The sequence below is a fragment of the Spea bombifrons genome, chromosome 4 (assembly GCF_027358695.1).
Source record: "Spea bombifrons isolate aSpeBom1 chromosome 4, aSpeBom1.2.pri, whole genome shotgun sequence".
NCBI classification, from domain to species: Eukaryota; Metazoa; Chordata; class Amphibia; order Anura; family Pelobatidae; genus Spea; species Spea bombifrons.
Genome location: NC_071090.1, coordinates 77,677,936 through 77,691,139, shown reverse-complemented (window position 1 = coordinate 77,691,139; position 13,204 = coordinate 77,677,936). Strand labels below are relative to the sequence as shown.

Sequence of the window (13,204 nt, the reverse complement as noted above, 5' to 3'; positions counted from 1 at the left end):
CATGAACATACCCCCAATACATGTACATGTGTTTGAAATGTTTACCTGAGCAAAAAGATTTAGGGAAATAGCTAAGGGATAATACCTAAGAATAACAAAATGTTTTCATATTTTGTTTAATTAATAAGGCTTGCCAGTTGATACAAATGTACTTTAAACTAGTGTCATTAGAAAAAGCTAATTTGCCCTTGCACATGGGAGGGGGCCAGTGGTAGGCTTGGGGTTTTATTTCTTTCGCTGAAGAAATGAGGGGTTCATTTCCATACATTCACTGTGTATTTGGAAGGGCCAACAAGCATTTGGTGTCTTCAAATATTATCTCCGATAACATTACTTAGCAAGTAGTTTGTAGGAGCTTGTATGACTGGCCTTTAAAGTTTTCTTTAAGGTCTATTTTCATGTAAGTAGACATCTGGCTATCTTTTATTATTTTACAGTTTATTGTATCTTTTATACCCTTTCTGTTTTAATAATGTAGTTTTAAAATCTCTCTAATTCTATACAAGAAAAATAAAACCCAGACTGTATTCCAGCATTCTATTTTTCTCTCAAGGTGCTTCAAAACACTTACTTTCCATTGTGCTGTAATAAGAGGAAATAGACTATATATATATCTATATATATATATATATATTTATCTATATATATATATATATATATATATATATAGATATATAGATATCTATATCTATATATATATATATATATATATATATATATAACAGGATTTTTTGCAAGTGTGGATTATTCCCTAGTTGCAGTTTAAGGATATTGTCTGTAAAAAGCTGTTTGAATTGGCTGGAGTCCAGTCTCTCATGTTATAGACAGTAAAAATGAGGAGTCCATTTCCATACACTATAAATGGGCTGATTGCCTATAATTCTAGCTCCACTGCAATTCTCATTTTCTTTCATTTTAGTCTTCTCCCTTCTTTGTCTTTTTATGTATTTTTAGCAGCACTTCTTGAATTTCAAGAATACATATTCCACATCTGCTGATTTCCTCTGATGTATTCAGCTCGATGCTGTTCCCTTGATTGAGAGCAAAGGAGCCATTTCATATGCTCAGTCTGCGAAATTTAAATAGGATTGCCTATCACACGTGGAATGATCTCGCACTTAACCTGAATCACCGCCTAACTGAAGGGGTGGATGAGTTGTATTTACTATTTGCAAAGAATAATCCAGAGTGGTTTATGTCTTGATGTTATATATTCAGTATATTTTTGTTTTCTGGAATCGATCAATGTAGCTTTAAATGACCTTTTAAAGAAACACACTACATTCTATGTTGGTTTATTCACCTCTGGCTGCACAGGGGTTCTTAGCTATTCATTCCTAACTCTTTAACCCTAACAGATGCTAACATTTAAGATAATAAGAAAGACCCATTGTACAGCGCTACGGAATTTGTTGGCGCTATATAAAACAATAAATAATAATAATAATGTCATTATGGAGAGATTGGACTAATCCCATTTTCACGGCTCCAGTGTTTTGAATTTAGTTAAATTATTTTTTTCAGCCCTCAATGACCTTGTATGTTTTTAAGTGTAAAGAAGTAATCCTAAATTAGGAAGCAGGGGTTTACACTGTGAGTTCTACTTCCTGAGTTTGTTCATTTTGTTTGCATTAAACTACAGTACACAAAATTCAGAGATAATCAGAAGTAATAGTACTTTGCTGTACTAATGTGAACATTTACTGAAGAATGTGCAACAAAGTGTAACAGATTAGTAGGCTACTTTGAGCACTCTCTCTTCTTGGTAAGTTTCTTTATGGAGGGGTAGGGTTAGCCCCAAATAGCCTTTAGAAAACGAAACACCGGCACTCCATGAAGACACAAGTAATCAAATAAACGTATAATGTAAAAAAATATATATTTTATTCGGATGCTTCATCCCATATATATATAAAAATATGATGCCGCTGCACCCGTCCCTGAAAGAAAGTTTTACTTCATGTAAGGAAGGTGTACTTTACTGAGAGAGTGATAGATTGTGGAACAGCCACCTAGCAGAAGTAGCTTGAGGTCTGGAGACCTTTAGTTTTACAGTGCTAGGAGGTAGGTTTTTTCACTATAGGTATCTCTTGGATTGCAATGGTTATTCATATACTTTTTTTCTTTTGCTGTATGTAACCTCTTGCACCCTGTGCTTGAATGTTCCTTGGAGAGTTTGCATTTGCTAATACTTGATAGGCAGCACCAGTTAGATTTATTGGACTCCTCAATGCTTGGGTACCCATTTGAACCTTAACCACATTTTCTGGGAACACTGCCATAAATATTAATCATAGCTTGTTAACCCTGTCTGACCCAAGAAAAATTAAGTCCCAGAAAATGTGTGAGAGGGAAATGAGTGAAGGAATCAAAAGGAATTTACGGGGGGGGGTTGCCATTTGTTTTTGTTTGTTTTTCGGGGGCCCTCCTTGTTATCAGAGATTTGTACGAATCCAAAAGCACAAGTCTATTGTGGTCAGTATGAAACCTCTGGAACATCCAGCTCACCAGGAAATGCTTAAATGGGATAGTATAGAATTGACTACCTATCGTTTCTTTCTGATAATATCACCTACAGATCTTGATCTCAAGGCACCAAGCAAAGACAATTTATTTGGCCCATTTTTATACTTGGAACAGGTTTCATCTGCCACTCACATAAACAAGAAACTACAGTGCATTGCTTAATAGCTTGTGTACACTTAAAAGAATTCTAACTTTTTAATGGATATTCTCCTCAACAGAATAGCAGATGTAGTCAGATTAAAACTACTCAGCGGGTGATCCATTCCCAGCTATCAGACCACCCCTGGTGTTAATCTTTGCTACTGCAGAAAGTCACTGTGGTATTCTTGCATAAAATCGGTTTATTCAGACTGGATTTTTTTTTTACATTAAGAAAAATGAATACATTTCCCCTCATGCATTTGCAAAAGGGACACAATGGAAACTTAAAGTGACCTCTCAGCTATCATATGCATAACGCTTAATATCATATGATACAAAAGCAGGCAATGATGTTGCTATATAAACTCAAAATGTTTCCTAGAGGTTTTGTGTTGTTGTTGTTAGGCCCTGACTGGCCATCTGCCACACCAAATGACCAGTGTGCCACTGGCCAATAGTGCATCGTCCTTACCCTTGCTGTAGTTCTAGCTATGGTTTGTCTGTGTGACCTCATACTGGATACATGCGAAAGAATGCTATGAGAGTGTAGCGACATAACGTGTGGACATGTGTATTCCCTGTATTCTTTGTGAATGCGTCATCAGTGATCAAAGAGGACATTTGGGAATGGAGGCTGTTGTTGAGCAATACTTGATGGTAATAGCCAGGTATATTTTTTAAGACTAGGTAATGTGCAAGTTCTGGTATGTAATGATCTCATTATCTCTCCAGTGCACCTGTGTCATCTAGATTGTTTTAGAAATGTACAGTGGTTCTGTCATCTAAAATAAAGCCTGGGAAAAAGATCATAAAAAATGCATGCTTGTATGAATGTTTTCTAATGATGCTTTATAAATAAAAGATTTCATCATGCTAGCTGTTCACTCTGGTCTCTTGTCTGAGGCTTCTTCTTCTTCCCGTTCCAGAAAAACCCCGGAGATAGAAGATTCGGACAAAGGGGCAACATGACCAAGGGGCAGGCACCCCTTCCTAATCTTCTGCTTTCTCCCTTCCTGCCTTACCAGGCAAAGGGTCAAGGGGGTTTTGGTAGGTTGAGAGGACAGTCATGCAATGGGGGTGGGGAACTAGGGGGGCAGCATGTCTCTTTGGTGAGCTATATAAAGATGGGACGGAGAACAAGTTGACCAACGCCAGTAGTGAGTTAAAAATAAAAAGTAGAGTTCACCTCTTATGTCTGGCCCCAGTGTGGAGGTTTTACTGCAGGGCTACAAGCAGGGCCCCTCAAATTCAACAGCTGGTCTGTGCCATTATTGCCCCATTACAACATACAATCTGAAACACATATGTAAACACACTTACACACACTTACTCATACTCAGGCCCGGACTGGGACAAAAAATAGGCCCGGGCATTTAAGCCTGAGCAGCCCATATTTATTTATTTATTTATTGTTAAAGGCCACCCTTCATGTGCCACCTTTGCATTTAATCATTCACACAAATCATTAACACATTCATTAATGCAGTCTCACAAATCATTCAAGCAATTCATCCTCACATGAATTCATTGTCATACGCATTCACACAACTCATCCACACATTTATTCATTCATTCTCATACGCATTCACACTACCCCCTCTCTTCATCTTATCTGCCCCTTTTCACTATGTAACCCCCTTCCCCACTTCTCAATATGTAGCGCCTTTATCTATCCCCTCCCCCTTTCTCACTATCTAACCCCCCTCTGCCCCTTCTCACTGCACCCACCTCCCTCACCCTACTTACCTTGTTGCCGAAGCAAGCAGCAACTGCGACCGCGCCTGTGGCAGGGCAGGATTGACTTAGGGGCTAATGGAGCTGCAGCTCCAGGCCCCCACCTTAAAATAGGCCCACTCAGGACCGGACTGACTGGTACTATATGGCCGCATTAACACAGAGCCCCTTAAGCCCGCCGCAACTACCCCCTCCTAACTATCTACCCTCTCCCTCTTTGAAGTTCACTTACCTTTCAGGAGTCCTGTGGTGGGGGTGCAAGGCCTCTGCCTCCCAGCTCTGCCACTGTATGGAACAGTATAGAGTGATGGGAGTTATGATGTACTTTTAGAGCATAATTAGATCATGAAAAAAGACATTGGAAATGGTACAGCATAACACCCATCACTCTCACGCATTTATCAATCCACACATATACCAATCCACACACATACACCAATCCACACACATACACACCAATCCACACATATATACCAATCCACACATATATACCAATCCACACACATACACCAATCCACACACATATACCAATCCACACACATACACACCAATCCACACACATACACCAATCCACACATATATACCAATCCACACATATATACCAATCCACACACATATACCAATCCACACATATACACCAATCCTCACATATATACCAATCCACACACATATCAATCCACACATATATACCAATCCACACATATACACCAATCCTCACATATATACCAATCCACACATATACACCAATCCACACACATATACCAATCCACACACATATCAATCCACACATATATACCAATCCACACATATATACCAATCCACACATATATACCAATCCACACATATATACCAATCCACACATATATACCAATCCACACACATACACTAATCCACACGTATACCAATCCACACACATATACCAATCCACACACATATACCAAGCCACACACATACACCAAGCCACACACATACACCAAGCCACACACATACACCAAGCCACACACATACACCAAGCCACACATATACACCAAGCCACACACATACACCAAGCCACACACATACACCAAGCCACACACATACACCAAGCCACACACATACACCAAGCCACACATATACACCAAGCCACACATATACACCAAGCCACACATATACACCAATCCACACATATACACCAATCCACACATATACACCAATCCACACATATACACCAATCCACACATATACACCAAGCCACACATATACACCAAGCCACACATATACACCAAGCCACACATATACACCAATCCACACATATACACCAATCCACACACATATACACCAATCCACACACATATACACCAATCCACACACATATACACCAACCCACACACATATACACCAATCCACACACATACACCAATCCACACATATACACCAAGCCACACATATACACCAATCCACTCTCACTTAATGCTTTCCTACCTTTCCTTTCTTCTTTCAGCTTCTTTTCCTCTTCTTCAGTTCTTCTGTCTTCTCTGTCTTCTTCCGGGTCAGAGGGCACGGACAGCGGTGGGCGCGGCTTCAGTGCTGTGCGCCGGGATCTGACAACAAACCCCGGCGCACAGCAGCTGTTGCCGCGTGGATCACAAGGGAGCGGTATCGGAGGTCTTTAACAGACCTCCGGCTCCCTTGAGTGATTTTAAGCCGGGTTGAACCCGGCTTAAAATCACTCAAGGGAACCGGAGGTCTGTCAAAGACCTCCGATACCGCTCCCTTGCGAGCCTGCTCCTCCAGCGGCGGACATTGCTGTCCGTCTCTGGAGGGGTGCCGGGTGCCGCAAGTTGGCGGCACCCAGTGCGGACCGCCCCCCGCCGCCGCCCCCTGGAGGGTGGTCGCACACCCCAAAGGTCGGCCCTGCCCTAAGGGGCCGGGAAGCCCCCACCAGGGCCGGCCTTAGGGGTCTGCGGCCGTACAGGGTTTAAATTAAAACATCGGGGTTTTTTTTTTCAACTTAAAAAAACTTTATTTAACATGGAGGATGTTAAATAAAGTTAAAAAAAAACCCGTTGTTTTAATTTAAACTCTGTGCGGCCGCAGACCCGTAAGGCCGGCCTTGGTGGGGACTTCCCGGCCCCTTAGAGTGGCGGACCCGGTCGCAGTTGCGGCGGGCTTAAGGGGCAGGTGCCCCTTATGCCCTGCGTTAATGCGGCCGTAGGTAGGGTAGGGGCCTGGAGCTACAGCTCCATCAGCCCCTAAGTCAGTGCGGCCCTGCCGTGGCCCGGCCCACCGGGCAAATGCCCGGTGTGCCCGATGGCCAGTCCGGGCCTGCTCATACTCACTAACACACACGTACACATTATTTCTAACATACACTCTATCTCACCCCACTTACACATACAAGCACACACACATCTATGCATAGAAGCTCTCTCACACACAATTACATATCCATGCTCAAACATACACAATTACAAATCCATGCTCACACACACAATTACAAATCCATGCTCACACACACACAATTACACATCCATGCTCACATACATACATCTACAAACAAACATACATACATACATACCGCAGCGCTGTGGTGAGTTCTTCCCTGATCCTGCAATTGGGGAAGAGGGAGTCACTCCAAATGACCCCATATTGCCCTCAGTCCACCATGGCAATTGCAGTGGGTCCTCTTCCCCAATTGCAGAATCATGGAGATAACGTCACCAGAAGCGCCACCATATTGCCCTCAGTTCACCTGCAGCACCGCCATTTTGGCAGAAGTTGCCACAGTTATGTCCGCGAAGATACAGATGAAAAAAAGAAAAATAGCAGATTAAGAACTGAAGATAGAATAGAGAAGGTAGAAGAAGAAGAAGTGAAGGAAGATGCAGAAGTGGAAGTGGTTGTCAGAGAAGGTAGAGAAACATTTAGAGAGTGAGAGAGAGTCTGAACAAGAGTAAGAGAGAGTGAATGTGGGCACTGGGCAATTAATTTTGTTCCCAAATCAAAAATGCCTATTACCTTCGGCTGGAATGAACGGGCAGGGAACAAAATGTATACCCCAAAAATGAATGGGCCAAAAAAGAACCCAAAAAAATAGTTTGAATTGTTTCTGGCCCATTTGCACATGTCTACTGAAGAGCCATTTAGGGTTGCGAGACTGGGAGGAGGTAAGGGAGGTGAAGTAGGTTTCCTTAGACAGTTTTAGAGCAGAGTAGTAAGAATATAGCATGAATTTATGGTGTAGGGAGTCGAACATAGAATGAGACCTCCACCAGCAGTGCAGGAACAAGGTTGATGATGTCGGTTAGTGTTGTTTGCCAGGGTTGGGGAACGTGAGCATAGTTGGGGTTACATTCTTAAGAGCAGATGTGAGGGTAGAGTTACAGAGAGAGGTAGCAAAGTTATGGCATGACATTTTTTAAGACGGGAGAGAGGAGAAGAAGTAAATTTGATGGGAATTTCTGAAAATTGAGATAGCTCTAGTCTCTAGTTAGGCATGGTCGTTGGGAGAAAAGGGAAGGAGTAAGAGGCAAAGTAAGAGAACAGGATAGGAAGTGGTGGAATTAGATAAGTTAGAGAGCAAATGCTAAAAAGTTCCAGGTTGTGACCATCATCATGAGTACGGGACTTATTATGCTGTGTGAGATCAAAGGAGGGAGGTAATAAAAATACATTTTTTTATTAGACTCAAAGGGGTGTCTACTGCAATGCAAGGAGGACTGAAGAAACATCAGAGGAGAGTAAAATACAAGAAAAATACAATGAGATAAAATAGCCGCATAGCATAGACGTCATATGAGGAGAAAGAGAGAGATGACACAGAGGGATAGGTTAAAAAGTGCATATTGTTGAGAGTAGGAAGCCCTCTCTATCATCAAATCTAGGAGTATGAGTGAGGTGGAGGAAACCATATGAGAGAGCAGTGGGAGAGGGAGTGTTACAAGATGTTAGTCAGGTTTCAGTTAGAGCAAGAAGATGCAGAACTAGAGGTGAAGTGATCGTGTATGGCTGTTCGTTTGTTAAGCACAGAATGTGCATTCCATAGAGCAAAGCTAAAAAGAGGACAAGAGGGGCGGCAAGGCATATGGATGAGATTATTTAGGTTTCTGGAACATTTGGTGGCAGAGGAAAGGGAGGGGAGGTTTGGGAGATAGAAGAGAGAGTCACAATAGTGAATAGGACTTGTGAGAAATTGTTGGAAGCGAGTGGGGGTAAAGGTGAAAGTGCCTGAGATGAGAAAAGAAAGTAATCGGGACACAGCACAGATATAGTGTGGCTGGAAAGAGGAAAACGTTCTATTGGCAATAGATGCAATTGAGGATAGTAACAAGATGATTATGGACATGCTAGACTTGGAGAATGAGGATGATGGGAGTGAAATGGTAGTGAAACAAACACAATAAGCCATTATGACAGCAGTTGATAACAGATCAGAAGTATTGATTGAAGTGGTGCTTCCAAGTTCCTATTTGTCTTTCCTTGTCAAACACCTTGGTAAAGTGAATTAGTAAATTCCTAATTAGTGGCACTTAGCAAAGTGGAACATAGATGGAAAGTGGCCTGTGCCTCAAAGAGGATTTTCCTCCAAATTAATTAGTCTTTTTAATTATAAGTGATGGCTGCTTGTTAGGTATTTCACAATTGATTAATAAACCTGCAATAATTTCACAGACACATGGGGAGAGGGGAGAATAGCTAACATGCTACTAATAATTCAATATAGACTAATCAAATGGCAAAAAAAGGAATGATACAAATGCAAAAGTGGAATAACTAAATAATTAGACAGGACAGCCAGCAACAATACAAAAAAGTGGAACACATAATAAATAATTAAGCAACACAGCCAGTAATGATGTAGATAACAAACAGGGGTAATCAGGAAATACCTGTAGATAATAGAAGAGAGATGACAAAATAAATTCCTGATGATTAGTACAGGATGAGTAACAGCAGAGTTTATAGTGGAATGAGACCCTTGGTAAACTGTACGAAGCTGAGCTTTTTGGAAATCAAGATTTTTGGAGGCTAGCTTCAGCTTCTTGCAGTTGGCCAAGATGACGCTTCAGCAGCAGCAGCAGTCATTTTGCCTGCAGACTACTCATTATGGGCCGTGTTTTTTTACCATATGGCCGCGGTCAGGGTAAATGCACCTCGTCACTTTGTGTGCTTGACATGTTGGCTGAAGGACGATTTTGATTTTTTCCTTCAAGAATACAATGGGAGATCTCTGTGGTTAGGGTCTCTAGTGGCAATTGCGGACATTGAGCTGTGGACTGATGCCTCAGGGTCTGTGTGGTTTGGGAGCTATTTCCGGGGCAGTTAATGTGTTGGTTATTGGCCAGTGTGGGGAGGGGAGGTTGGCGGTCCAAAAAGTCATAAAAAGTTTGGAGTTATTCCCCATTCTGGTGTCAGTTGGAATTTGGGGGGGGGGATTGGCTGGTGAATCAGTAGGTCTGTTTTTGGTGTGACAATCTGTCATAATCTCACCTCCTCCTCTCGATCTGTCCTAAGGGCAGTTCTTGTCCCAGGAGTAACAGCATGTCCTACTCATTTTCTCATTTGCAGTGGGAGAGTTTTTCCCCACTTAGATGTGGCAGCTGGGAGAGCAGGCGTAAGCCGGCTTTTGCAGAATTGGTGCCTTCCACAAGGAAGTTCTCCTGGATGGTTTGGCAAGAATCGTATGATTTCTGGGCACAAGTGGGGTGTCCCCACAAGGGGGGGGATAAGCAAGATATTTTGTTATGAATCCTTGGGTATACAGCCCTGACTTTTATGTTTAAGTCACAAGAATAGCCGGATTTAACGAAGAATTTAATTGTGGAGAGGGTCGTAAGGGGTTTTAGGAGAGATTCCTAGGAAGCAATGTGATTCAATACGGGGCCCCTGGGCAACTGCTCAGTGCCCCCATGTGTTTAGACAGCACTGTGCCAATTGGTCCTGCAGCTTGGGGGTTTCCAAATTCGAAAAATAAAGAAAATATGCTGGTAACAACATAAAAAGAGCGCCTGATGTGAGTTTCTGCGATCTCAGTCAGCTTCATCAGGGTCCAAATGGACCATTTGCCCGGTGGGAATAATGGCCAGGCCAGGCCTAGTTCTCAAATTTACTTGCATGAACGACTGCAGTTCCTGTTCTCCACTGAGGACATCAAAACAGCTTTCTTTAGGTGAAACACTCCTGCTCTTTTACAAGCCTATCCCGTGAACAAAATAGGCATGTCTAAACTCCGGCCCGAGGGCCAATTGCGCCCCGCGTTCCGGACTGATAAGGCCCCACAGATAAGTTGCCCAAATATAGATCTGTTTTTTTGATATTAAAGGCAGAGTGATTTGTCATCTAAGTCACAAAATGAAAAGTATGCCGTTTTCAATAAACTTTGCATAAAATAGTTAATTTGCATTTAATTTTAATGGTTCAAAGAATGTCAGGCAAAATGGTCGGCCCTCACACATGTTCACTTCATCAAATCTGGCACTCTTCAAAAAAAGTTTGGACATACCTGGTCTAGAACATCAAGCATATGCAAAGAAAGGCTAATGAATCAAAAAGTGACTTAATGTCTTAGACATGTCTATATTGACATAATTGTATTTTTTTTTTGCTTGCTGTACTCTGTAAGCTTTTTAAAAGACTTTTGTCACCTTTTTTTCTCATCATAAGCATCCAGAATAATTTGAAAAGAACAAAATTCTTCAAAAATTCAGTGGGACACTAAGGAGCAATTATTTTGCCTCCCGTATCCTGTGCAGTAATGTAAAATGTATGTTATGTATGTATGTTATGCATAACAAGATATGTACATACATACTTTCTCTGAACGCACACAAAATATGCGATAAATATGTTGTGGGAAACCATCTTCCAAAAAAAAAAAAATCTATTTTTTTCAAGTTGCTCTTTTATTTGCTTGCTTAAAGCTAGAACTTTGAGGCTTGACATACAAAAGAAAAGTCACTTCACAGCAGAAAATTCCCCAGATTTCTCCTCACAACATCAACAGGAGCTCCTGAAGATAAAGAAAAATGCTATTGCGTTCCCATTAACAGCTTGCACAGCAGCAATCTATGGCTGTGCCGTCTGCATCCACTTTAAGAACTCTGAATGTATCTGCCTTTATGTGCCCCTAAGGCCCGGAAATGGACATGCCTAATCTTAGTATAAAGCTGTGATAAGAAATACAGTAAAATGCATACTAAAATATTCTGCCCGTCATTGCTATTTAATGATAGAAAAACATGTATTTTTCAGCTCATATTAAATTGCTTTCAGAAGAACTAGAATAGGTGAAAGGGCCCTGGAGCACTAAGTGACTGGAGCCCGAGACTTGCCAAGATTAAAATGCTAATTTTGTAACACAAGTGTCTTACACAGATAAAGGTTCTGTATAATGTCTATGAACATGTATGTACACTGTGCTCCCTACAGGGAACCAGTATAGATCAACAGATGACAGAATCAAGTCTGGGTGACCGAAATACAACAGCAGGCTTCAGCACTCAAGGTATTGTAATATTTGCCTTCTCATTCTTCGTCAATAAATGCTTTTAAATGGGATTTGTGAATTATTTTCTGATTTGTGGAATATTTTCTTATTTTTCTCTTTAGAAATGTCACCAATGTGTAGAAGTAATTTTTGTGCTTTATTTGGACCTCTGCATGAGGGGACACACACAAGAGGTCTATGGTTTCATTGGCATTCTAAATATATATACGAAAGAGACATGGCAAGAAAAGGTCTTCTTGCCTGGGTTGTTATTGACCCAGCAAGCAATACTATTGTGTGACAATATCTGAGTTAGTACACAACACATAGTATCTAAAATGTGGTGAATTCACAGAACAGCTTCTCCTTAAACGTTAAGGTTCACTATTTAGACAATCCAACGTATTCATAATTTGTTATCATGATATTTTCCAAGACTAAAAATAAATGTTTAGATAAATTGTACTTCTACAAATGTAATTCTGTCTTTATGATCTTTCTTTTTTCATTTTGTAGTGTCTGTAGATAGCACCTCCATCCTGGTATCTGAAGTGGCCGATGTTCCGGTTCATAGTTGCTCATCAGAAGATCTTTGTTCTCTTGAAGTTCAAAGTTCACTGCGTTCTGCAGACTTTTCCCCATACAGCACCATACGTACAGCAGCCACGGAGAGTAGCTGCGGTAGTTTAGAACATAGCCTAAGATGCGGCTTCCTACATACTAATTCACAGTGTTCTCCTGACGATGAGGGGAGCAGAGCTTCCACAGACAGATCTCAATGGCAAGATTGTGAGACCTATACTCAAACTAGATCCTTAAACTCATCTAATGAGAATTTCACAACGTCAGAGAGAGACGTAGTAAAAGAAAGAAAAGTGACTCACTCCTTGAAGCCAATAAAGATGTGTTGTGGTGTTTTTAGCCAGCCACCTGGACAATGCCAGCCATCACCTAGTTCTTTATCTGCAAATCCACCATCACACATGGGACGCCCAGAAAAGACCCTCCAGCAACATAATGCCAGGAAATACAGAATGTCAAGCATTGTACGATCCACCAGTGACCCTGTCTCCTGCTCTTCAAGCACAGAAGGTACATTCTCTCGTATTTTTAATACAAGCTGTATCTAAAAGTATTTGAAAAAGTAGAGAAGTGTATGAGCTGCATGGGTAAAGGGAGAGAGAGTATGTGTATGCATGTGTAAGTGTATGCTGTTAACAAATGAGTGTATGTGTTGCTGTGTGGTGTTTGAGTGTGTGTGTCAGTGTAAGATGTTAGCATGGGTGTGTGTATGCCAGTGTGTGTATTCGCAAAAGTGTGTGTTAGTATTTGGAGTTA

General features: G+C 41.3%; 1 protein-coding gene across 1 annotated transcript in view; it reads left to right on the top strand.

Annotated features, from left to right (window-relative positions):
* The window catches only part of ENTREP2 (endosomal transmembrane epsin interactor 2), a 284,256-nt gene that overhangs the window by 251,008 nt on the left and 20,044 nt on the right, over window positions 1-13,204 (top strand). Inside the window, exons 8-9 of the mRNA XM_053464225.1 lie at window positions 11,809-11,884; window positions 12,383-12,958. Of these exons, the coding sequence (XP_053320200.1) occupies window positions 11,809-11,884; window positions 12,383-12,958 (652 nt within the window). The remainder of the gene's footprint in view (window positions 1-11,808; window positions 11,885-12,382; window positions 12,959-13,204) is intronic.